Genomic DNA, 27,379 nt, shown 5'->3' with positions numbered 1-27,379 from the left:
AGGGGTATTAGGGGGACCGGGGGCCTTTGGGATTGGGGTACCTTGGGCCCTGTGGGTTGTATTGACCCCAGAGTATTTGTTATATGATCTTTAAACTAATTTTGCCAAAATGACTATTTTAAAATTTTTGTCAGAAGTATTTGGGGACTAACGGACCTGGGGGGGGGCTAGTTGCCCTTTGGCCATTTTTGTCTCTTAAAAAGGGCACTAGAACTTCCGATTTCCAATCGAATGAGTCCCCTCTGAATTTTTATACGACGACCTCATCCATATGAAATGCCTCTGGGGGTAAAAATAAATAAATAATAATAAAACATTGGAGCCGTAAGGCCTTTACTATAGGCTGCGTTATAGCGTTGCCTCTGATAATGCCGGCAAATCCACCTTTCCCTCCATGTCCCCCTCCCTCACAAAAATTCCTCCATGGAAAGTTCCTCTGTGGAAAATACCCCCAAACAATTCCATCCTTGCTGTAAATTCCCCTCCCCCTGAAATTTCCCACGGACGATTCCACCTGTAAAACTCACCTTAGCCTAATTTCATTTGAAAAAAAAACTAGTTTTCATTTAATTCCAGATCGTTTTTCAAATGATATCTCCTCCTCCCTGAAAATTCCGACACTGCTGTAAATTCCCCCGGACAATTCTCCCAGAACATCTCCACGAGTAACATTGAATTGCCAAAGAGAAAGTAAGACAAATAAAAATAATTTGGCATAGGAATTCTGGGAAAAATTTCCCCTGGAAATTTTGCCTCCGGAAACTTCCCTCCCAACGAAATATTTTCTCTATGGAAATCCCCACGGCAGAAAATCCTCCTCTCCAAAAATATCTATATGCTTCCCAGTAATAAATACCACAAGTAAACAATGGGCAAATTTCACAGCTTACGGTCCTTCCCCCATGAGCTGTGTGGGGGGGGTGTTCTTATCATCCCCTAAAGCACAGTTATTGGACCTTTCTAATATGCTGAACAAAGAAGCTATCTAAAAATTTTGATGGGATAACTTTGTGGTAAAAGGGCTGTTGAAGGGGGGCTAGTTGCCATCAAATCTGTTGGGTTACTTAAAACTTTTAAGTTTCGTTTGAATGAGTCCTGATTTTCTAGGACCATTGTTTCGATTTGATTACCCCCGGGGAAAAAACAAAGATATAAACACACATCCATAATCTTTCTTCTATTAAAAAAAAAAAAAAAAAAAAAAAAAAAAAAAAAAAAAAACTCCAGATTTTGGAGATGGGAGCATAAAACCTCTACAGCAGGGTTCTCTTATACGCTTAGTCTGGTGTTATTTTCTTTGAGAATCCTTGAATTTTCGGGGGTGTTTCAGCCCTTTTTCAAAGATCTGGAAAATTTTTCCAAGGTCGTAGCTTTTGATTGGTAACATCCATCTTAACGAATTTTATATACACTATTTGAAATCAGCATAAAAAGCCAATTCTTTTGATGCATCTATTATTGTAAAAATTTCGTTTTTTAAGAGTTTCGGTTACTATTAGGCCGACTTGTTCCTCACTTACAGTTCGCTACCACAACGTAGTGGCGCATTCGCTTTTCTAAAGATGCACGTAGTCAATACAAAATAAACGCTTAATATAGATACTTATTTTGAAGCTTTATTTAAATGAGTAGATTCATTCAAGGTTTGGTAAATTATGTTCAGTGGTGTAAAATTGCGCATCAGCTATTATGGAGGAGGCTGAAGGATCTTAGTGGAAGTGTGTGCCTGTGACCTCTAAAAGTGTGTCTTTATGCCCAAGTTTTCTAACTATCAGTGAGCCCTAGGATAGACGTAGAATGAGGTTCGTGGGAGGGGAGGGGGAAAGAAATTAATTTCTAATCTCCCTTCATACCAGGGAATATTTTTTAACTCCACTTGTAATTTGGTTGCTGCGTAACAACAGCTCCCATCTTATGGTAGATTTTTTTTTTTTTGTAATATAAAGGATTAAATTCACATATTTACCGGGCATAAAATGCGAAGAGGTGATCCACCTGTTACACGCAGCCAGAAATTTTCCCAAAGGGGGGGGGGGCTTATAAGTACTTTGTTTCACCAAGATTCAAACGAGAACAAAACACCTATGCCTTCCCAAGGCCAGAACAAAATTTGCAATTTACTGAAAAAAATATATATGTTTTTAATTTCATAACTTTAATAACTCAAATAATATTGACATTTTGATTTATAACTATAATTATTTTTTTATTAAAATGACAATGAACATTCATTTGTATTTTTTCAGTAAAGTGCGAATTATGTTCTGGCCTTGGGAAGGCATAGGGGTTTTGAGCTCAACCATGGGCGCCCATAAGCTGAATTCCAGGGGAAGCAAACCTCGTCTAATTAGCACTTTTAATGCTATATAATAGAAATCTCAGAACAAAAATATAAAAATAAGGCAACATCATTCAGCCAGGGGGGGGGCGCCCCCTGCCCCCCCTCTTATGGGCACCCTTGAGCCCAACTTGTGTTAATTTGTTCTTGTTTTGAGTTTGACTTGTGTGATTATTATTATTTCATTTTACTTTAGGTTTCATTTAATTATCGATGCTGATTTGTGGTAGTTTCACGCTTGGTAGGTTATTTGATTTTATTTTGGCTAATTTTTGTTTAATGTAGTTCTTTATGTTTTATATTGTCTATTGTCTTTTGAGGGAAAAAGAAAATAATACTTTAAATCTTTTCGTTTTTTTAAGAATTTATAGTTTGGCCTGCTATTTGTATGCTGGAGAGACATTTTCAGCAATTTTTAGCAACTTACACCCTTTTAAAAATCTGGACACAAATAGCAGTGTTTAATTTAGTTTCATACCTCCTCTAGTTGACCTGAAATGGAAAACTTGATACCATTCGCAAAAAAATCTGTTCACTTTCTTTGATACCTTGGATACACTTACGCTATTTTGATTTGGTTAAATTTTAAAAGCAGAAGTTGCCCCGAAAGTTTGAACATAATACCCTCAGCTGAGATGGCTTATTGGGAATTAGCATTAACACAGTACATTTTGATTTATTCTTAAGGCAACATTTAGTTTTTAAACATAAAGGCGAATGGGAGGGTGGGCGTGAGAGGGGGATTAGTTTCCCTCCAATCACTTTCGACTATTAAAAAGGGCATTAGCCATTTCAATTTCCAATCGAATGAGCCCTTTTTGAAGTTTCTACGGAAGCGCGTTCTATAAAAACCTTATATGCCCCAAGGGCATAACTCACAACACTTGTCTTGAGGGCTGTGGGGGGTTATCATCCTCAAAGACCTAATTTCCAGAACTTTCAACTACGTTGAACAAAATGGCTATCTTAAAATTTTGCTTGGATGTGTTTGGGGAAAAGGTGGGCGTGAGAGGGTGGTTAGTTGCCCTCAAATCACTTTGAGTATTAAAAAGGGCACTAGCCCTTTGAATTTCCAATCGAATGAGCCTTTTTCGAAGTTTCTACGAAAACACTTTCTATACAAACCTTATATGCCCCCAGGGCATAACTTACAACCCTTGCCCTGAGGGCTGTGTGGGAGTGTCCTCCTCAAAAACATAATTTCTATCTGGGAATCAACTAAGCCGAACGAAATGGCTATCTAAAATTTTGATTGGATGTGTTTGGGGAAAAGCTGGGCGTGAGAAAAGGGTTAATTGCCCTCAAATCACTTTCGACTATTAAAAAGTACACCAGATCTTTGGGGAAAAGGTGGGCGCGAGAGGGGGGTTAGTTGCCCTCCAATCACTTTCGACTATCAAATAGGACTCCAGTCCTTTGAATTTCCAATCGAACAAGCCCTTTCAAAAGTTTCTACGACAATTCTTTCTATAAAAACCTTATATGCCCCCAGGGCATAACTTACAACCCTTGCCCTGAGAGCTGTGGGGGTTGTCTTCCTCAAAAACATAATTTCTATCTGGAAATCAACTACGCTGAACTAAATGGCTATCTCAAAATTTTGATTGGATGTGTTTCGGGAAATGGTGGGCGTGGAAGGGGTGTTAGTTGCCTTCCAATCACTTTCGACTAATGAAAAGGGCACAAGCCACTCCAATTTCCAATTGAATGAGCCCTTTTCGAAGTTTCTATGACAACTTCTTCGATACGAAGTACCCTGGTCTAAAGGAAAAATAATAATAAATAATACATTGTGCCAACATCGTTCTTATATGCCCCCAGGGCATAACTTAAAACCCTTGCCCTGAGGGTTATGGGGGAGTGACCTCCTCATAAATATATTTTAAATCTGGAAATCAACTACTCTGAACAAAATGACAATCTGAAACAATATGTTTGGGAAACAAAGGGCATGGGGGGAGGGGGTTGACCTTTGGCCATTTTTGTCTTTTAAAAAGGGCACTAGAACTTCCGATTTCGAATCGAATGAGTCCCCTCTGAGTTTTTTACGACGACCTTTTCCATATGAAATGCCCCTGGGGAAAAAAAAATAATAATAAGACATTGGAGCCGTATGGCCTTTACTATAGGCAACGTTATAGCGTTGCCTCTGATAATGCCGGCAAATCCACCTCTACCTCCATGCCCCTCCCCCACAAAAAATTCCCCCATGGATAGTTCCTCTGTGGAAAATACCCCCAAACATTTCCATCCTTGCTGTAAATTCCCCTCCCCCTAAAATTTCCCAAGGACGATTCCACCTGTAAAACTCACCTTAGCCTACTTTCATTTGAAAAAAGACTAGTTTTAATTTAATTCCTGATCATTTTTCAAATGATATCCCCCCCCCTTCCTGAAAATCGCAACACCGCTGTAAATTCCCCCGGGCAATTCTCCCAGTACATCTCCACATGTAACATTGAGTTGTCAAAGAGAAATGAGACAAATAAAAATAATTTCGTATAGGACTTCTTTCAAAAATTTCCCCTGGAAATTTGCCTCCGGAAACTTCCCTCCCAACGAAAATTTCTCTGTATGGAAATCCCCCCCGGCAGAAAATCCTCCTCTCCAAAAATAACTATATGCTTCCCAGCATGGGCGCCCATAAGCTGAATTCCAGGGGGGGGCAAACTTCGTCTAATTGCTACTTTTAATGCTATATAATATAAATCTCAGAACAAAAATATAAAAATAAGGCAGCATCATTCAGCCAGGGGGGGGCAAGAGCCCCCCCCTGCCCCCCCCATATGGGCGCCCATGCTTCCCAGTAATAAATACCACATGTGCAAATTTCACAGGGCAAACGGGCAAATGGCAAATTACAATGGGCAATCAATGGGCAAATTTCACGGCTTACGGCCCTTTCCCCATGGGCTGTGGGGGGGGGGGGGTTCTTATCATCCCCTAAGGCACATTATTGGACCTTTCTACTATGCTGAACAAAGTAGCTATATAAAAATTTTGATCGGATAACTGTGGGGAAAAGGGGCTCTTGAAGGGGGGCTAGTTGCCATCAAATCTTTTGGGTCACCTAAAAAAACTAAGACTTTTAAGTTTCGTTTGAATGAGCCCTCTCCCGATTTTCTAGGACCATTGTTTCGATTCGATTACCCCCGGGGAAAAAAACAAAGATATAAACACGAATCCATAATCTTTCTTCTATAAAAAAATAATACAAAACTCCAGATTTTTGGAGATGGGAGCATAAAACCTCTACAGCAGGGTTCTCTTATACGATTAGGCCTAATCTAGTGTAATTTTCATTAAGAATCCTTGAATTTTTGGGGGTGTTTTAGCCCTTTTTCAAAAACCTGGAAAATTTTCTCAAGCTCGTAGCTTTTGATTGGTAACATCCATCTTAACAAATTTTACAGACGCTATTTGAAATCAGCATAGAAAGCCAATTCTTTTGATGCATCAATTATTGTGAAAAGTCCGTTTTTTAAGTGTTTCGGTTACTATTAGGTCGACTTGTTCCTCACTTACAGTTCGCTACCACAAGGTAGTGGCGCATTCGCTTTTCTAAAGATGCACGTAGTCAATACAATAATTGGTTCGAAATAGTCCAAAGGTCAAATAACCATGCCTACGGGGATGGCATAACACTCCACAGGTTTGGAGAGGATTTCCAAACACAATCAAAACACATTACGTGCATGCTAGCTGTCAAAAGGGCAATCAGCAAGATCTAAAGAATGGCTAAGGGTATTAAGTTAGAACTTTAAAATCATTTTGAGAGAGAAGTTGAAAAAGGAACGGAAGGCAACCAGACCCCTCCTCTTGCCCTTTTAGATGCTCCTCCTTATACTGACGAGAATCTCAAAAAGCCATTTTATTAAAATGGTCACAAGGTCCAATAATAATGCCTCCGGGGATGCCATACACCTGAAGCCCTAAGAAAGATTGTAAACTATCCAATTTATCCATTCTTAACATGCAGAATTTATCCTTCGCATATATAACCTAAATCAACTTGGCAACCACTAGGACACAACTACTCCTTCCTCCCCAGGACCATTAATAAAGGCGTAGACCAAAAATATACGTGAGAACCAAAAAAGATTAGACAGCAAGTCCCCAAAACTCATTCAAATTCATCTGAAGGCTCCATGAGACTAAGAAAATTAGGCCATTGAAACGTTCTCCTTTAGGAATATTACCCCCTACCCGGCTACACAAAGACCTACCTTCCTTAATAATTTATGACTGTATAATGAAGTAAATCACTTCAGGTAAATAAAGCATTAAAACAAACACTAGAAACATTTTCGTGCAATAAGAAGGGAGGTGTCACCCTACAGCAACCCTTGTCGACATTGATTGCAATTTTCCATGGACCAAGCCCTGCCAGACAATTTAGTCTCCGCTCAAAATTTTCCCCGTAACACTCTCTCCAGATGTAAAATTGTGCATCCAAAGAGAAAGAAAGACAAATAAAAAGAATTTTGTGGATGAATTCAATTCTTCCCAGAAAATTTCCTCCCTACTAAAAATTTACCCCCAGGAAATCCCTCCCCCGCATTAAATTTCGCCGCGAAAAATGTCCCTATGTTTCACAAAATAAAATACTATCTGTAAACAATGGACAAAATTGCAGAATTTTCAGCCCTTTCTCTAGGGGCTGTAAAGTGGGGGGGGGGGGTCATGTCATCCCCGGAGGCATAAGTATTGGGCCTTCAAATTATGGTGAACCATACGACTATCTCATAATTTCATTCGAATGCCTTTGGGAAGGGGTGGGGGAGAGGCATGGGAAGGGGGCTACTCGTCCTCCAATCTGTTTGGTCAATTAAAAGGCCACTTGAAATTTTAATTTTTGTTCAAAGGAGTCGTTTCCCGATCTTCCTGGATCCTTGATTCAATATGATCATCCCTGGTCGTGGTTAGGGAGGGGGGCAGATGCCTCAAAGGGTGCACTTTGATGCCAAAGCATCCTAACTGTCACTGAACCTTCAGATAAATACAGATTTAGTTCTAAGGAAGGAGCGGGGGAGGTGAAAATTGATATATAGTCCAGGAATATTTCTAGTCCAAACTGTTATTATAAAAGTAACAATAAACCCCAAAATTAGAAGAATTCATTCTGTATAGGAGGGGGGCTAGACACCTTCCTCATCTCCGACCTCCTCCTCGTTGTCGTAGAAACTTCGCAGGATGATCATTCGATCAGAAATTGAGCTATGCTTCTTTTTAAGTCAAAAATGATTAGAGGCTACCAGCCCTTGTCCTAGAACTATTTTGATATATTGTCCTATCAGGACATCTGGTCGAAATTTTTAGGTACCTATTTTGTACTTTCTCTGTGGCTGCTCAACTTTGCGTGTGGGGGAAAACGCCGGCTCCTGGGTTATAGTTCGTAGTAACAAACTATAAGTAAAGAGGGACCCTTTTAACTAGAATCCGAAACAGTATGAAACAAAGTTTCGATGACAATATATTAAACAATAAAAATATCTATTGTTTCCGCTGATTTTAAATATGCAAAATGTATTCATTTAAAGTTGCTCATCGTTGAAATTAGCACTTGAGAATTTGTATAATTTCGGAGGCAGGAATTAAACTCCCTGAAAAAAGAAGCTTGAAGCATATTATGCAATGAAATCCAATATGCATGAGATCCTAAAACCACTGTCTAGAAAATATGGAAAATCCTCAATTTTATATGAATTGAACAAACATTCAGATCATACCGGATCTGCCCGCAATAGGAAATACCCAGATACACACACACACACATATATATAAATATATGCATACTGGGATAAATATTCTTGACAATACCTCAAGAATAGAAGAGCTTATTAGCGGGGATTTGCTTTAATCAATAAAATTTTTAGTTTAAAAGTTTTAAACGGCTATCGGTAAATGAACACTCACAATTACCCATTAACTGCATTTGTTAAATTCATAAGCACCTTCATCATAGACATACGAATCTTTAGCGTAAAAGCGAAAGGGGGGGTGAATTTAAGGAGGGGCAAGAACCCTCATATTATGAATAATATTCTGCAGATGCTACCTGCTGAAGTTTCTGCTAAACAGCTAGCAACGGGAAAAGACTTGGCAGAGATCGAACCTTCCTCGTTTTCACAACATCACCACAAAGCTCCTGTGTGCGCCACGTCATGACCTAGCTTGATTTTGCATCAAAAGTTTTACCTCGTTTTGGCATCGATTCAAGAGATAGTTCGTTTTTGCACTGTTATTATTCGATTTGTTTTTTTCAACCGATGCATCTCATCTATGAAGTTGTCAACTTCCCGAAATGGTAAATCTCGTGAACAAATTTATGTGCGAAGAAACTGTTGTTATATACTATAATCAGCCCACCAAGGCATATTTTGCAGCATTAAAAAAAAAAAAAAAATTCTATCTACCTTCGTCCAAAATGTTCATTTTCTTGCCGATGGCCAACTTCCTAATAAGGAGGGAGCAAAGGATAAGCTCAAATTTATTCACTAGTGAGATAATTATTAAAGTAGGAGGCAAATGGCAGACCCTTCCTCTTCCTCAGTGTTTGAAAATGGAAAGACAAACTTAACTAAATCGCAAAACTAGTATTGAAGATGGCAGCACTTTTGGAACGGTGGGAAAATGCCCCTTTGACTTATGTGTTAATATTATAATAATATATTTTCTACAGTGGGGCCCAAGGACTGTTGCCCATCCTAACGATTCTATAATTTTGCCTAACATCAATATGGAACTGGCGCCTGTCTGGTTGAACAGTTTTTCTTTCGAAAGCATAGCTCAAAGAAACAAAAGCTTAGCGGAACAACTTCAAATAGATCATGAATCTCCGCTCAACTTAGGTAATAGAAAGAATTACCAATCATTCAAACAACTTTGTACTGTTTGAGGACGTTATAATTATCTATATGGATATAAGTTTTACACAATATACAAGGCAAGCTTGACAAAAAACACACTTTTTATCAGATTTGGCAACAGATATAATGAAATTCCATTTATTGGTTCGTTTATGGTAATATTTAAAAATTAACCCATTATTAAGACGCGTAACTTGGTCAGTGAGGGCAATTCAAAATCTCCAATTGAATCAATTAAATTCGATCACCAAAAGAAAAGTTGCATTAGATTCCAACAAGAAAGTCATCTATTAACAAAGCCGGTGTTTTTTTGTTTGTTTCATTTTCATTTCGGTTACTTCATGAGCCCGAAACTGTATATATTGTTATTTCCTGGATTTTTAAGTAACTGTATATTTGGTTTATTTTCTTTTGGATTTTATTTTTTTCTGGTTTTCAGTCTCTCCTTATTTATGTCCCACTTTTATTTTTTTCTTCAAGTTTCTGTCCAGTGGCTTTGAAGACACCCTGTTTGATATTCATCACCTTGTCGATATATTTACCTTACCCTGGTTTTTCCACTAGCATTAGACCGGATTTTGTCGGTGGCCTAGGGCGACTTTTTGAACAGTTACTAGAGCTTAATATTAACAACTGGGAAATTAATAAAACACACTTACATTTATTATAATATGCACTTTTTAAATTGCTTGATTTTAAAAGGCAGCTCACTACCTTTGTGAAGTAGTTCACTACCAAAGAATTAACACGATTCTAGGCGTTTACCCCCCCCCCCCCGTAAAATACCTCCCGTTGGAAATTAATCCCCGCTGAAAAGAAATCATTCCCAAAAATGTTCTTCCCGCTTCAAATTTCCCCAGTCCCCCCTGCCAGCAGAAAACTCCCCCGCGAAAAGTGTCCATAGGTTTCCCAATAACAAACACTACTTGTAAGCAATGGACAAATTACACAAATTAAAAGGTTTTTAAACGTCTACAATGGGGTTCTCTGATCGTTTTTGGGAGATACCTCAAAGGGTATGTTTTAATGCTAAAACATCCCAGCTCTCAATGAGCCATCAGATAAATACAGAATTAGTTCTAAGGGAGATACAAGGGGAGGATGGAGGTGAAAATTGATATATAATTCCCAGGGTCGTAACCAGGATTTTGTTGGGGGGGGGGGGGCAAAGGAAACTTTAAAAACGCATCAAAAATGTGAAATTGATATCTACTTCCTTATGATTCCTGGTCTACGCTGTTATTATAAAAGTAAGGAGTAACATAAGTAACATTATGAGAAGAATTTATCCCGTATAGGAGGACTGCCTCTTCCTCATCCACACCTCCACCTCATGGTCGCAGAAACTTCGGAGGGTGCTCATTAGATCAGAAATTGAGAGTTCTAGTCCTTTTTTTTTTAAGTCGAAAGTGATTGGAGACCAACCAACCGCGGGAAGGGGGGTAAACGCCAGCCACCAATTAGAACAGACACTAGTTCATCTTTACTGACAGAAACCCGTTAAAACATACCACTTTTTCAAGTTTGTACTATTGTAAATAGTAAGGGGAAACAGCTGTTTATTTATTGCAGTTTTCTGTTAGTTTTTTTTTTAGGAAAACAAAGCAATACTGATTTATATTAGCCAGTCTTGTCAAGGCTTCCTAAATATGCCAATATTTAAATATTGGCAAATCACCAACATTATATATTGTAACATCAGAAGAGATATTACACAATCCTACAGTATAACAAACATTTCTTTGATGAGCGTGTTACATTTTCCACCCTTTACTCAAGCTACAATTTCACTCTCTCTCTATCTATGAGGCGGTTAACCCACTTTAAACTAATAATATACTAAAACCCAGCTGGCCAAACGGCGCAATTGGGAATTGTGCGCACAATTTTACTTTCGTGTGTGCAATTATTTGTTTTATATCTACATCAGGCTAATTTCAAATAACCGCAGAACGTTCTCTTTATGTATCTGTTTAAAAATTCAAAATCTAATCTTAGTTATACAGAGCTCAATAATCGGGATAATATTTACCTTATTGAAAGTAGGCAAAACGACGGCACTTCTACAGTTCAATTATGTAAGCTCCACAATCAAGTTTCATGTTAAAGAATTGCTTTTCCTTTTTCCTAGTAACTAGTATACTTAACTACAGATGAAAAGGAAAACGGCAAAAATACTGATTGTAGACAATAGTCTCCAAAATGACAATTGAACAGCAATTTATATTAAGAAACATTTATTAAAGAACATTCTTATGAGCGATACTAACAACTAAACTCCGTAGCTCACAATCGGAGCAAACAAAGGACGAGTTAGTTAAAGTAGACGACGTCTTAATTGCACTGAAATGTGCGCAAATTGCAGGTAACGGCAACACTGCTGGATTCATGAATACACGCTGGTATAAGATGGGTGAATCGGCAGCTACTGATTTCAAAACAGAAGCCAAAGGCCTGCCAAGCTGCTTTTGACTGAGTCGTAAATAGAACCAATGTTAATTCAAAATACTTCGTTCACAGGATTCCCCATTTGTAACCGAACATCGTCGCCCGATGTACTAACAGAACTAAAAAAAGAGAGGCTATTACAGAAAAAAACGAATCTGACAAACAAGATATACTTGCATGTCGATAATAATTTTACTCTGCCGGTCACATGGTGGGTAAAATGACCAAAATTGTTTTCACTTATCATTACATGAGCATTGCGGCGTGAAAGAATTTTGACTTCTGAAAGACTAGTTTAGCAAACTTTGTGTAGAAAAACCGACATACTGTTAGTCAGTAGTCCGAAATTCTTGTCAGTCGACACCCCTCATGCTATGTTTTCGCATTGCCACAACATGCTTTAGGAGCTAAAGGAAAAAATAAAGGTTTTGCATTTCACTGCTCGATTCTTAGTAACCCTCGACTCCCCCAAAACATAATAGTTTTGTCCTGGATCTGTGGAGCACTTTCACATCACGAAAACGCAAGATAAACTTGAAGATTTGAAGAAAAAGCAGGACAATCAAAATCGGCTATGATCCAGAAATTCGATCCCTTCTAAACTGAAATCAAATTAGTTTTAAAATATAAAACATGATAAATAACTTATTAGATCCCACTACCTTTCAATCTAACCGAATGAAATGAAAACAAATTAATTGGTATAACTCTTAATTAGAACAAAGAAAAACTTAAATACATACATACATATATATATATATATATATATATATATATATATATATATATATATATATATATATATATATATATATATATATGCATATATGGTTCTAGGCGAAAACACCCCCCCCCCCAAAAAAAAATCCCCCCATGGAAAATAAGGCTTTCCAAATTTTAGAATTTTATTTGAGTTTTTTTTTCCGTAGGGGGAAGGAACTTTGGTACTTGTGTATTATGCGCCACTCACTCAAGTCTACGCTGTGTAAAATTCGAAAACTCACCGTTTTTTTTGTTAGTTTTTTTTCTAAGTTTTTAAGACACTACTGGTGTGTAAATTCCTCTTTTTCCCGTTCCTTAGCACTTTTCAACAAAACCATAAAAAAACTCAAATAAAAGTTTCAAATATAGAAACCTTATTTTCCACGGGGGGGGGGGGGGGGGGGTATTTTCCGAGGGGGTTACTTTCCGTAGGGGCGGGGGGGGGGGGGGTATTTTTCGTGGAGGAGGACATTTTCCGGGGGTTAAACCCCCCCCCCCCCCCCCATTCACTATATTCATTTATGTCATTTTACTGTGTTCATGGCCGTATATTTGGCTTTCAAATACACTTATTTGTCTATCAATCTAATATGCAGAATAATTGTACCAAACACATTTTGCATGCATACTCGCTATGCTTACCCCCTCCCCCCTAATGTGCAAATCTATAACGCAAATTTATTTCTAAAGTAACGAAGTAACTAACAAAAAAAACGGTGTGTTCTCGAATTTTACACAGCGTAAACTTGAGTGAGTGGCGCATAATACACAAGTACCAAAATTCCATCCCCCTACGGAAATAAAAAAAATAAAACTCAAATAAAATTCTCAAATTTGGAAAGCCTAATTTTCCACGGGGGGTAAACGCCGGCCATCATATATATATATATATATATATATATATATATATTATATATATATATATATATATATATATACATAAATATATATGGCTCCGTGATTATATACGTATCTTGGCTCCGTGATTAAGGACCTACACAATATTATGCAACAGTTTTATCTGGATATGTGCTCTGTTTGCATCATCGTAGCGGACTTTATTTGTTCTGAACATCAACTTTAGTTAGTCAGATTTGAGTTTCTTTCGTTTTTCTTCTTTTTTTGGAAAAGGTTTTTCGACTTTTGAAGTTATTTTCTAGTATGTGCTTACTGTTTAATCTAGTGTTTCTTCGGTTGGTAAAGGTTTCTAGATGTGAAGCGGAAGAGCTCAGTCTTTTATTAGCATTACTTCAATTTAACTTTGTCCTCCTAGATTCCCTTAAATTTGTTTTCAAACTAGCACTTCACTAGTACCACTAATTTAGATAATAGTTACCATTCCTGAATCAGATAGAAATGGCAATTTTTTCTCACTTACCAGTTTTTTTAACACATTTTTAAATTCTTGGTTACTATGGCCGTGGTTCCTCCTTTAATAAATTGCAGCTACCGCTACAACCCTGTTGGTAACTTCAATGACAAAATTTAAAGCAACAGTTTATTTCCATAGAGGCCAAAATGAGTAGCAGGTCCAAAACAAGAGCAATTGGGGCACTTAGTTTTACTTCCAGCTAAGTTTGGCCGAGATTCGACCACTTCCGGTAACTAACCCGAAGACGAGTTTTTAGAGGGCCTCTCTCTTCCGCCTCCCCAAAAAGGTCAGTTTGCGTTCTGGTCCTCAAAAAGAATAGCTATTCCATTAGCTGTTTCATTCTAAGAATTTATTCTAAAGCAACTAATCAAGTGTCTTCAAAATTCAACAATCCCTTCCGGGAATGTCCCGATGACAACAATTTGAATTTCCCTTCTTCCCACAAAGGCCGCAGGGGGTTACATCTCCAAAAAACATAACTAAGGTACTAGCTCCACTAAGTCTAACTTAGTTCGCAAAATGTTTTACACCTCTCAAGAAATTTTCCATCAAAATTGGTTTATTAAAGTTTACTGGTCTACTGATTACAAATCCGAGCATAATGGATTTTGTTTGAACAGCTCTGCCACTAATCAGAAACTAGAAACAAGGCGCTGAGGATTTAGAAAAAAAATCCAAATAAAAAAAAGAGGCTTGATAACAAGGTCGGACCACCTAAGGACAGTGTTTAAAAGAAGAAAAATCAACTTACTTATCATCTGCCAAGTCATCATCAGTTACAGGGAGTTTAAGATCCATTTCAAGACCTGAAAATAAACAAAAGATCAGCTCAGTCATTTCGTTTGTGACGAGCCAATCACAAAATGCTATCATGCAAAAATTAGCCCGGAACTTAACAGGAAGAAGACGAAATTTTAATCCGTAAACTGTGGTCATTCACTGTGGGATAGGACAATTCAATTTAAAAATAATTCGTAAGATGTACACGGTGATCCTTACTGACTGAAAACTTAACTTCGTTGATTCTTTAAAGCCTATGATAGAGACTTCAAAACATATGATTGGAGACGCTAAGAGGGCCAACGAGCCCTCAAACACAAAACTGCCCCCACCACCATCAGTTTTGTATGAGAAATATAATAAGTTTAATCTTATTTGGCACAGTTTCATGCAATGGTTTTCAATCTTTATAATAATAGACCCTGGAGGTGGGTCCGTGCCCCCTACAACCCATCAACCACTTTTTGGCAGAAAGCTAGGTATGTTGCATATTTGTTTAAGTCGAATCATCCAAGGACATTTAATCTATTTGTTCGAAGAGCACAAGTAGATACGTGGGATCTTTAACTCTGATCTCTTCTAACACCTACGTTTAGCAAAACAGTAGACATGATGCATAATACTGAAGTCAAAACCATGAAAAGTTTTTCAACATGCATAGTTGGAGGCAAAATGTGACCCTTGGTCCTTCAAAAAACCCTGATTTCCCCGCTGTATGCTTTTTAGGGGAAACGTAGGCATGCTGCATCCAGTTTAAAGTATAATCATGCATGGATTATCCACTGGTATGGTTAAAGGGCATAAAATATGCCGTGGTCCCTCCAACCCCCACCGACTGTAAAACTATTTCCCAAAGACAGGAATGTTACATATTGTCTATACTATAAGTATGCAAGTGCTTCCGATCTGCACAATTGAAGACACAAAGTGGACCCGTGCCCTTCCAACACACACAGCCTGTTTGACGATAGGTAGCTAATTTTAACGCAAATCTCCAGATGGCTAGTGTTATCTACAATTTACTTATGATCTATTGGGCAGTGAACATTGTTTTTCTGTCTAAACGCAGAAACAAAAAACAAACCAAAAAAAAAACCATTAATAATGTTAGATACTATTGAGTTAACACATGTGAAAAATCAGAACATACAGACTTTTCTGCGAAAGCATATCTCAAACTATTTTTAAGTGATCTAAGGCAGCGCACCCATTAGCGAGGCCAACACTTTACTAATGGTCGGTACCCTAGAGCTCCTGCAGAGTTAAACTGTATCAACCATCAAAATCCGTGGTTGCATTAAAAAGACAAAACCACGTCACATTACCACTTTATTCTTTTAAATAACGAAAAATGTATCTGCCAATCCATTTATGTCCCATCATTGACACATTACATTTAAGCTAGGACACTATATAAATCACATTACAAGTATAAAATCATACATGCCAAATACATGCCGTATCCAGAGGGACTAGGGGGTTCGCAAGTTTTTTTTTACAATTTAAAATTGTATATTACTCACTATTGGTATTATAACTGATAAGACCCGCTATAATAAGTTTGTTGTTGTAACACTATGTACTCACTTTTGACTCCTAAATCAATATTCTTTTCTTTTACTTGGCTTTTGTGTTTTCAGAAAAGTGCAAGTTTTCTATAATCCAACAAACATAGGAAAATATTATCAGTTGATTTATTTGTACTAGTTTTATTTGTATATGTTAGATAGACGGTGAAGTAATAATTTTTGTTCCTTTTAAAATCCAAGTTCGCTCTTTACTTCCCTCAGAAAAACTTTTTTTTAAAATTAAACTTTGGCGATTTTTAATTAAAAACGTTGTTAATTAGAAATCTCAGTCGCCCACTCACTTGCAAATCCTGTGCACATAGTCAGCAGCACTAATGATACAAGGACGCATTACATGCGTGCATTGTTTGTTTCGTTTGTTGGTTGCATGGTAAACTGCGAAACTAGGCTTTGGATTAGTGTGCACCAATCAAACTCTTTTTTTAGACGAAAGAAGTAACATCTTTAATTTTTTCCATTTTTCTATTTGCGGAGAATAGTTTTTAGACATTAATTTGAAAGGATACTTATAGTTGACAAAATTTATCATCAAATGCTACTATTATTAACCTTTGGATGACCTAGTCCATTTTGAAGACACAGGCGGGAAGTCTTCATCCAATTCAAGTGGGGGATCTAAATTAAAATCTGACATAAACTCTTCCGTCTTATCCAGGTCGAACTGCATCCATCCATCTGAATCTTCGGCAGCTATTAATACACTCTTTGGAATAATTGTATCTTCTATGGTATCTCCGAAGTCTTCCTCTATTCCAGGTGACCGTGGGCGGAAATATCTACAAAACAAGTATCTATTTTAGCCTCATTAAGTAAATACAAATAAAAGAAGCTTTTTTTTAACGGAAACTTTTTTTTCATTTATCCTAGAAGATTGGGTGACGAAGAAATTATTATATATTTGAACTTTAGAAAATGGAAATACATAAGCAATAGATTAGTATCAAACTAAATATTGGATGTGAAATTAAGCTTAGATGAGTCAATTTTCGTGACGTAATAAGTAAATATATATTTTATGCAAATAATAAGATAATTTTCTTTCTTAAATCAAGACAACCTTCTTCGGATGTCTTAGCAGTAAAACATCTATTGAAAAAGAATTACACAGCAGTTAAAATTGTCTCAACTAGAATTAGAAAACCCAGGAACAACTGTCTTAAACCACAAGACTTCAGTTTCGAGCAATAAGTTTTGCTGTGGTGTTTGTAAAGCAAAATAAATGTAAACAATATGACAGTATTCTATAATTTTTTATACCATACTTACCACATATGAGCGAATTTTCGCTCTATCTGAGCGAATTAATTCGCTTAAGATGATAATTGCCAACCTTAAGTCCGTTTTCTTGGTTTATCGAAGGTGAATAGGAAATTAAGCATGGAGTCAACCGGCAAATGAAATAAAAGGAAACCGGAAAAAATGTATACAACATACATTTAAATTATTTTCTATAGCTAATTTATTTAATATATCCGTGCTTACAATACTCATTTGACTATTATTATGCTAGCCAATTTTCAACAAGTATTTTTCAAGCCAAACTGAGCTTAGAGAACAAAAAGTTCCTTCGTTTCACTTTCATTTAAAACCGGATCCCTATAATGGGAACAAAATATAATAAAAAATTTTATTTATAAAATGTAATAAATTATTATTTTTATTAGAACTAATCTGAGCCCTGGAATCAAACAACACCCAACTGCAATACCCTTAATTTCAAATTATTCTGCAGAGATTGCTACTCACAATATATCACTAGTTGGCACCAATTTGACGCACATTGAAAGCTTAACAAATCAATCAAAAGAAAAGCTTTAAAACCATAATGAACGTGCATTAAGTCCAGATCCATCTTGATTTTAACTTTAAGAATAGCTATGTCCAAAGTACAAATGATATCACGGGCGGTTTACGGATCATACAGGACATAGGAATTCCAAGAGCAAAGTTAGAGCTGGAGTTAAAGATACAGTGATAATAGGAAAAGAATGAGAAACTTACTGTTCAAAATTAGACTCTTCCCCTGGCATAGGTGAATGAGGTGGGGTAAGGGAATCGAAATGAAGTCTATCGTAAATTACACGGCCACCACGACCGATTCTTCGCCTTGCCTTACCACTCCAGCTACTCAAAGATACCATTCCTCCTCTCGAGCGACTAGTATCTTCTTCAAAAGAACCAAAAGGAATGGGCTGAAATCATAAAACCGTCATTTTAAAAGTGACATTTGAATTAGGATTCCAGCAGTAAGGATATAGCAGTAATTTTAACCATTTTTAAAAATATATATATAATATGCCTCGAACTTCAATTTCCCATTAGATGTTCTTCATTAAAAGTCTCTGAATCTACAATAAATAATATCAAGAGTCCGTAATGTAAACGAAATGATTAGCCATTTCCTTTAGAGAAGCTTAGAGAAGACTTTTAATGTTCCTTCATTAAAAGTCGCTGAATCTACAATAAATAATATCAAGAGTCCGTAATGTAAACGAAATGATTAGCCATTTCCTTTAGAGAAGCTTAGAGAAGACTTTTAATGTTCCTTCATTAAAAGTCGCTGAATCTACAATAAATAATATCAAGAGTCCGTAATGTAAACGGAATGATTAGCCATTTCTTTTAGAGAAGCTAAGAAAAGACTTTCAATGTTCCTTCATTAAAAGGTTCTGAATCTACAATAAATAATATCAAGAGTCCGTAATGTAAACGGAATGATTAGCCATTTCCTTTAGAGAAGCTTAGAGAAGACTTTTAATGTTCCTTCATTAAAAGTCTCTGAATCTATAATAAATAATATCAAGAGTCCGTAATGTAAACGGAATGATTCGCCATTTCTTTTAGAGAAGCTTAGAGAAGACTTTCAATGTTCCTTCATTAAAAGGTTCTGAATCTACAATAAATAATATCAAGAGTCCGTAATGTAAACGAAATGATTAGCCATTTCCTTTAGAGAAGCTTAGAGAAGACTTTTAATGTTCCTTCATTAAAAGTCTCTGAATCTATAATAAATAATATCAAGAGTCCGTAATGTAAACGGAATGATTCGCCATTTCTTTTAGAGAAGCTTAGAGAAGACTTTTAATGTTCCTTGATTAAAAGTCTCTGAATCTACAATAAATAATATCAAGAGTCCATTAAGGAGCACGGAATAATTAGCCATTTCCTTTAGAGAAGCTGGTAGAATTACTGTGAATATAAACGATGAGCGAAATCGGTCAAAACTTAATTAATTTCTATAACCAGAATTGAATCAAATATTAAAAATCTTCCGTTCATTTTACTAAAAAGACCTAAAATTTACTTTTTAGTATATTTATACAGTAAATAATTATAATAGTAAATAATAAATAATTACTATTAAAGCTTTAATGATGCAAAACACGATGAGACCTCTGTTTTCACGGCCAAAGCTTTCTACTAATAATATCTCACAAAATAAAGCTTTAAACTGGCTTCAACCGTATTCTAAACTAGCGCCATCAGTTTTTTTTTAGTTTTGAAAAGTTGAACGGGAACTAAAAAGGGTAGAGGCAATTATTGGTGTAGACAGTAACAGAACCTAAAAAAAAGCCTTGAAAAATCCGCAATTTTTCTCTGTTAAAAAGAAACATCAGGCGGAACGACTTTTGGATGACCCTGTTTTATTCTTGTTGTATATAGTATTAATATTATCAAACCACTTCAGGAATTTTCTACACAATGCTTCAGTACCGACAGTATCAATAAAGGATTCCTAAAGTCGTTCACCTCAGAACGAAACAAATTTAAAAGCAAAATTATTTAAAATAACTGAAGTCAGCTCAATAGCTCAATAGTAAACAATGCACAATGAAATTAGATAATACATATGAAAAAATGAGAAAAAGTTATAACAGTTTAATGCTGATGGACGATAGATGGCTCTCGCGCCGTTGAGGCTGCAAGTCATTCTATCCTAGTTTAACTTGTTCAGTGCCTTGAAATACTCCTCCTTTTGCGATGAAAGTGGTATTAATCAAAACTGTATTAATAGTGCTATTCTTTGCGACTGAGGCTGCTGCTGAAAACTGGATTGATCAATGCAAAAAAGGTACTTTCATTTCTTTTGCTGTTTTGGCGCCATCTGTCATAGCCACACTCGTCACACTAAGAATTTATAAAAATATAGATGACGTTCCCTTCGTTCGCAAGCGAGCAAGAAGAGGACGCAGAGGTGGCAGAAAGAAATTTAAGATTGACGTGTTAGTCACCTACGGACGATTGGCCAGCCAAAAGCCTAAGCGTGAGAGGTGTTTAGTCTCAATCCCGCGCGTGAGCCTACCGCCCCGGCTGATCCCTGAAAACAATGCTCCTACCAATGATTTCGGGTCTGATTGTCCTCCAGTATTATCACCGCAGGTTCTCTCTTGTAAACACCAACTTCCAAACTTCCTTCTGAGCAATGTCCGCTCACTAACGAATAAAGTAGATGAGTTAGATGTCATTCTATGTCAGAATAACATCCATATCGCCGCAATTACCGAAACATGGCAGCTCGACGAAACAAGTGGAAGGATGGCTGGTTACAAGGTTTCTTGAACACTAGAACAGACAGGATTGGCGGAGGTGTTGCCCTGTATGTACGCGATGATATCCCTGCAAATATTTAGATAACTTCAATGACCCTAACCATGAAGCGATCTGGGCATTATGCAAGCCAAAACATTTACCACGAGATGTCTCTTGCATCATTATTGCAAGTATCTACTATCCTGAAAGCGCCAAGAACAGACGGCTGTTGGTATCCTACCTTCAGTCTACGTTAGACACATTACGTCAGCGGTATAGCCGCCCGGGCGTCATATTAGCTGGTGACTTCAACCAAACAAAGAAACAATGTCTTGCTAATATACTGGGAATGTCACAAGTGGTCAAAATACCCATCCATGTCACTGGGAGCACCCTTGATCTTATTCTTACAAGCATTGCTCCATATTACAAAGACGTGTCTTCGAACGGGCCTTTAGGCAAATTGGACCATCACACTCTGCTGATGAAGGCAAAAAGGGAAATCAAGAAGCTTAATAAAATAAAAGTACTCCGGAGACCTATCACGAAGTCTGCTATTAATACGTACGGAATGTGGGTCGGCACTCACTGCTTCAGTGAAGTATACAACGAAAGCGATGTCAACAGGAAAGCAGAAATATTTCAGTCCCTACTCTATGAAAAATACTTAGAAGTTTTCCCGGATAAGCAATTTGTCGTGAGCGGATCTGACAAGCCCTGGATCACTCCAAAAATAAAACAGCTGATTCGCGAAAAAACCACTGTAAGGCAGTCAAGTGGTGACGCAACGTCGTTACGATTATTAAGAAACAAAATCGTTAGCCTTTGTCGCGAGGCAAGAAAGTCCTTCGGAAAATCCCTTTTGGACCCTGAAATAACAAAGGATCCCCGTAAATGGCACCGTCTAGTGAGGCAGATTGCTGGAAAAACAATATCATCCAGTATCCTCAACTTCCTCCTTCAGAATTTCGAAGAGCGACTCAAATTCGTCGACGATTTATCATTTGTCCTCAAATACCTCGTGAGAGAAGGTGTAATCGAACGTCAGTTCAGTGAGACCCTTCTGGCATCCTTCTCTGAGGACTGTGAACGTTACAAGTTGACACTGAATGCAGAAAAATCAACGATCCTCAGGTTTTGCCCCTTAAAACGTGATCTGGAATTCCCGCAAGTCCCTTTCCCTATTGTTCAATCTGCAAAAATCCTCGGAGTCACATTATCGATGGACTGCACATTCACCGAACACGTGGAGAAGGTTATTAAGGCTGGCAATGCATCACTTCAGACCCTAGTCCTGATGCGCAGGTTTGGCTGCGACACTCAAAGCCTAAAAAATGCCTATATTACGTATGTGAGACCTCTACTCGAATAAGCCGTCGCTGTCTGGGGACCTTTTGTCCAGAGCACCCACTACCTTTGCGATGACCTTGAATCTTTGCAGAAACGAGCTGTTAACATAATCGTTGGTAACAGAAGTGACGACAACAACAAACTCTTGCAAGAACTGAACATTGAATCTCTCAGCGACAGACGATTATCACTGATCATGTCCCTCGGCAAGTCACTGCTATCTTCGCCCCATCACAGACTGATCCTCCCACCTGATGCTCCTGTTAACCAAAGAACCAGATCCCAGTCGAAGCTACAACCCCCTGTCTGCAGGACCAACCTCTAAAAAAAAACGTTTGTCCCCTTTTTCGTAGAATCATACAACAATACTTTGTTTTATTTTAATTCACGTGTTAGTTTTTTTATTGTTTTATTTTTATTTTTTTTTTTTTTTTTTTTTTTTTTTTTAAAATTGTTGTAAAGACGAAATAAATTACCCATGGCTACGCTGTTCGATCTGAATAAACCTATGTCTATGTCTACTAGCAAATGGTGTCTATATAACTCAACCGTCGCACAATTTAAGTAATACTACTCACAACTCACAGGACCACCCTGTCACCTCGCTTAAAATCAACAAATGTCCGCACACTCCTCCACTCCACCCAGTTCAGAGCTTCAACTTTTACTCTCTTCCATGAAGTTCCTAGTTTGTTTAAATTTTTTCCCATGACCTCTTGAGGAAACCATTTGAGGATGTTCTAGTTTTCGTGGCTCGATATGAATTCTCAAAACAACAATTTGGAAGCTTATTATCCACAGAAAATAAAGCATTTAAACCCATCTTAAGTTTATCTCAATACTCTTCGAAATTTCTTTCACAATTCCTGTTTCAACACCGAGCCAACTACTAATCTCGCTTACTACTTTAACTGCAGCTGAATTATACTTTTTCATAACACTGTCCAAAATCCATAAATCTCCAGAATAAATGGGTTAGATTATGTACAAACAATCTACCCACAACAAACTTTCGCTTAAAATTAAAAACAAAATGAACAGAATCACATCTTCAAAAAGTGCTACAGATAGGCATACTAAAGACCAAATATCGAGAAGCCAGGGTGAAGGGAAGGGGTACAAGGATTCAACGCAACTACACGTAATAAATAAATAAATATATATATATATATATATATATATATATATATATATATATATATATATATATATATATATATATTAACTGCTTTAACATATACACATAAGGCAATAGAAATTAGAAAAAAAGAAATTCTACTGTTAAGAGTGAATTGATCCCTCAAGCAATCTTTTTATTTCTTATCAAAAGCAACACTTAAAAATAATTTTGCCTTCAGGTGATCAAATATAGAACTATAAGGTAATTTTCAAATAAATAAATACCATTAGTGTTAACGCTGAATGACTTACACATAGCTCTTTGCTCTAAGCAGTATTTTTTTTAGAGACTCCCAAAAATCAAAATGCAATTGCACATTATAAGCCCCTTGCAGTGGCGGATCCAGGAGGGGGCGAAGGGAGGGAGACCCATTCCCAAGATTTTTCTTGCGACCTCATTCCTTGTTTTTCAATCTTAAAAAAAATTGTCAATTTGGTACCCTTGTCACATTCCCCCCCCCCCCTCACCTTAAGATTTTGCTCGAGATCTACACCTGGCCCTTTGTTTGTTCTGTTGTAGTTTTGGCCCTCGTTTCAAGCTCGGAGGTTGTCTTTTGGGGAGGTGTTATCAAAATTTTTAATGTGTTCTTTTGAATAGATTACAATTACTAAGTGGGCAAGTGTTATCACCATTTTAAATATGTTCTCTTGAATAGATTACAATTACCAAGACAGTACTTTTAGTTTAAACTCAACATAAATACTCACACCAAGAAAATCACAGTTGACAGTTCGAATAAATCGAAATTTTTCTTCCGCCTCCAAGGGGACCTCTTCTTGCACAATCAACTCTCCTGGAGGAGTCGCGACCGAAGGGCTCGTCTCAGGCTGACGTTTCCTTCTTTTATATGGTCGTTTTTTCTCCTCCTAAAAAGTCATTTATAAAAAACAAATGCTCTGAGGAGGAAGGCGAGGTGAAGGTTAGGTAGAGCAACACTACGGAAATACAGCATTTTGGATGACATCTACAAGATAAAAATTTACTTGAGCCAAATTTATAGGTATCGGCAGGATCGTGCAATTTCAGCTACGGTAAGTTTTGCTTCTGTGACAACTATTATTGATATTAATTTAGTAGCTTAAATGTTACACCTAATTTTTTTTTTGCCCCCCTCCTTTGCTGATTTTGTAAATGGGTCATACAGAAATTATTGCTCTTATGTGTTCAGATTTAAGCAGGAAATAATACTATATCCAGTAATCTAAACCACGGCCCCCAGAAATTTATTATATGTTTAGAACTGTAAAACAAAACCTATTTATGTATTTCTTACCATATTAATATTAATAACTTTATTAATATTCAGAATTAATACATTTGTATCCTGTCTACACAAGGTTTACCAAACATGGATCGAGAGGCGCACCAGCACAAGTCTTTTTTTTTTAATCCGGTCAGAAATTAAGCTCTTTTGGAAGTTCCAGACAAAACATGCATGAAGAACAAATCTTCTAGTACTCCAGCAAAATTTGGATTGCTTACACCTATGAACATACATATTTGCTTAAAATAAGAAAATATTGGGCTTCGGATTAATTTTATTAAAAAGTAAAGCTTCAGTTCCAATTAGCCAAGAAATTCTCGTTGAGAATTTCTACACTTTGCTAGTGCACTCTTAGCTGCGAAAGGTAAAAGCTGCGAAAGGTATGGCAATTTTTTTTATTCAAACAAGAGACTTCTCTCAAGTTATTTACTTCAACGTTTCGAGGGGCCTTAAACCTCAAGCTCTTCGCCAGCCTGGTTACGCGGTTATGCTAGCGGGGATGCATAAGAACTGCTTTTAAATTTTATCTTGATTCTTTCTTTATTTTCAACTTTATTCAACTATTTATATTATATCCTCTTAGTATGTCAGACTTCTCAAATTTGTTCTTTATCACAATTACACGATTCTGCCAATAATACCATTAAACAAGGCGAATTAATGAAGGAAAAGGAATTATAGTTAGAATACAAAAACAAGAAGAATACTTGAAATAAAACCAACCGAGTCAGGGTATTTTTAACGATACAATCACTGATGGGCATTAGAGACGGGCACAAGTAGCTTCCGCCATAATCAGGTCTATAAAAGAAATACGTATTGTGCTTTTCATAATGATAAAACAGCGAAAGTTTTACTTGTTATATCCAAAAAGAAAAGCCGCTCATCAGTTCCGGAATTCGTAATTTCCTTTAATCTCATGGACAAAATTATGCTCGTTTTATAGAAATTACTCTTCATTTTGAATTTTTCTCTGATAATTAATTAGTTTCAAATACAATTGAATCTACTACCAAGGATACTAATTGCAAGGTGACTAATATGACTAATCTAACACGCTATCTAATTTGCGCAAGATGACTACTAAGAAAAAAATATTCCTGAAAAGAATTTAAAGATGCAATATTAATCTCCTGAAATTCTCACGACATAATCCTTGGAAATAATAAAACTAAATTTGGATCATCAGTTAAAAAGCAGAGTTTAGCTTTTAAGGATCGTTCTATAAAAACAGAACTATGCAGTTCTATTAAATAGTCTGTGATAATATTATATGGCAATATGGCAAACACAGAATATTACCAATAGAAAAGCCAGGCAGATGATTTGGGGTGACAAAACGAAGGAGCCTTGCCCACCCCCTTGAAATCCTAATTTTTTTCGAATTTGCGCGCACTTCTTTTTTCAAATTTTAATATTATTTTTGTATCCTCTCCCCGAAAAAAATTCTTACGAGCGACTGTTTGTGGTATAAGAAAATTTGAGTACACTGTCATTTCTAAAATTCTGTTCGTTTTCACTTTATTCTGTCTTTTTTTTTTACACTGCAACATTTTATGTTTCTAATACCAGTGAAATTTTAGACAGTTAAAAAACAAAATAAAATAATGCCTAAAACTGAAAAGAGTAAACATGGCGCAAAAGGGACATAAAAAGTTAAACATGGTAAAACTGTCTCTCCTTTACAAAGCTCAAATCAGTTTAGTTCAAGATGTGAACCATTTCTGCTTAGTCCACCATGTACGAAAACATAAGCAATGTAGAGGATTAAATTAAATTTTATAATCGACATTTATTTTCTTTCACGTTACTACTTAGCTGTCGGAAAAGTTACATGTTATATATTTTCCGATATTTTCATTTTAATATCAAGAAGTAGTTGTTCGTGAGCAATACAGATAACAATAAGAAAAATCAATGCCAAGCATTTTTTAAGGATGTAATACGTTCCTCAGAGGCCAAACGTTCCTTACTACATTTATTTTTCCTAGAACTCCTTTGATATTTCCTAGAATAATCGACGATGTATTATTGAATCAGTACCGCATAACGCTAGAATAAAATACAATTAGCAAGGGAGCGGATATAAGTAACTACAACGATTTAGAGCTCCTTGAAGTATGCCAGCAGTAATGGTTTCTTGAATTATTTCCGGAACTATAAGACCTATGTGTCATTTGTTGCTACTGTCAGAGCATTGGTCAATACACTATTCACAAAATTCAAAATCCGTGAAACAATTTTCAACATTCATGAGCAAATTCAAAATTTGGAAGAAAAAAAATCGTATAATTGTAAATCAAATCTAGAGTAAGTTGTATTTACAGAGAAAGTAATCCTTCTCCTTGGGATAAGTAACGTAGAATTAAGAGGAAAGACTTGTTAATTTGTTGATAAAATCTTTACACTAAATTATTTGTGAAATCATTTTTTTATGATAGAAAATTAATCCGAATTATGCCCGATGAAACACTTATCTAACATTATTGACAAGTTGAGTAAGCATGTGAATTAATATTACCCTAGAAGAACATTAAACTTAGAAGACTTTTTTTTATTCTAGATGGTTCAAGAAATTCCACATTTATAAACACGACACTTATTTCAGCGCCTTTCCAAAAGGTATCACGTGATATGCGAAGCCAACTTTCTTATGCCAAAAAAACGTAGATTTATAGCTTCCACAATATCCAAAACGTTTTGTGCAGAATAGCCACCAAATTGCCTGAAAGGCACTAATAAGGTACTCGAAAGTTCTTCTCGGGGCTTAAATAAGCCCTGATATAAAATAAGAGCTTACAACAAAAGTGTTCATTATTTATACAAAATCTACACTGCATAACATCTAAGCTAACAAAACCGTTTTATAAAGACTCTTACACGCAAATGGAATATAT

General features: G+C 36.6%; 2 protein-coding genes across 3 annotated transcripts in view; both read right to left on the bottom strand.

Moving 5' to 3' along the window:
* Positions 1-27,379, bottom strand: part of Git (ARF GTPase-activating protein GIT1) — a 497,129-nt gene that overhangs the window by 318,894 nt on the left and 150,856 nt on the right. The window lies entirely within an intron of this gene.
* The window catches only part of E(Pc) (Enhancer of Polycomb), a 61,355-nt gene continuing 45,409 nt past the window's right edge, over positions 11,434-27,379 (bottom strand). For both annotated transcript variants that reach the window (XM_089089649.1, XM_089089650.1), the window contains exons 8-12: positions 23,926-24,084; positions 18,160-18,350; positions 16,708-16,934; positions 14,541-14,595; positions 11,434-11,774 (exon numbers count right to left, since the gene is read on the bottom strand). In XM_089089649.1, coding sequence (XP_088945775.1) covers positions 11,708-11,774; positions 14,541-14,595; positions 16,708-16,934; positions 18,160-18,350; positions 23,926-24,084 — 699 coding nt within the window. In that variant the 3' untranslated portion in view covers positions 11,434-11,707. The remainder of the gene's footprint in view (positions 11,775-14,540; positions 14,596-16,707; positions 16,935-18,159; positions 18,351-23,925; positions 24,085-27,379) is intronic.

This window comes from Artemia sp. Qi Xiang Cuo, chromosome 5 (assembly GCF_049724085.1).
Source record: "Artemia sp. Qi Xiang Cuo chromosome 5, ASM4972408v1, whole genome shotgun sequence".
NCBI classification, from domain to species: Eukaryota; Metazoa; Arthropoda; class Branchiopoda; order Anostraca; family Artemiidae; genus Artemia; species Artemia sp. Qi Xiang Cuo.
Note: the sequence above shows the minus strand (reverse complement) of the source record. Positions and strands in the feature narration are given on the sequence as shown.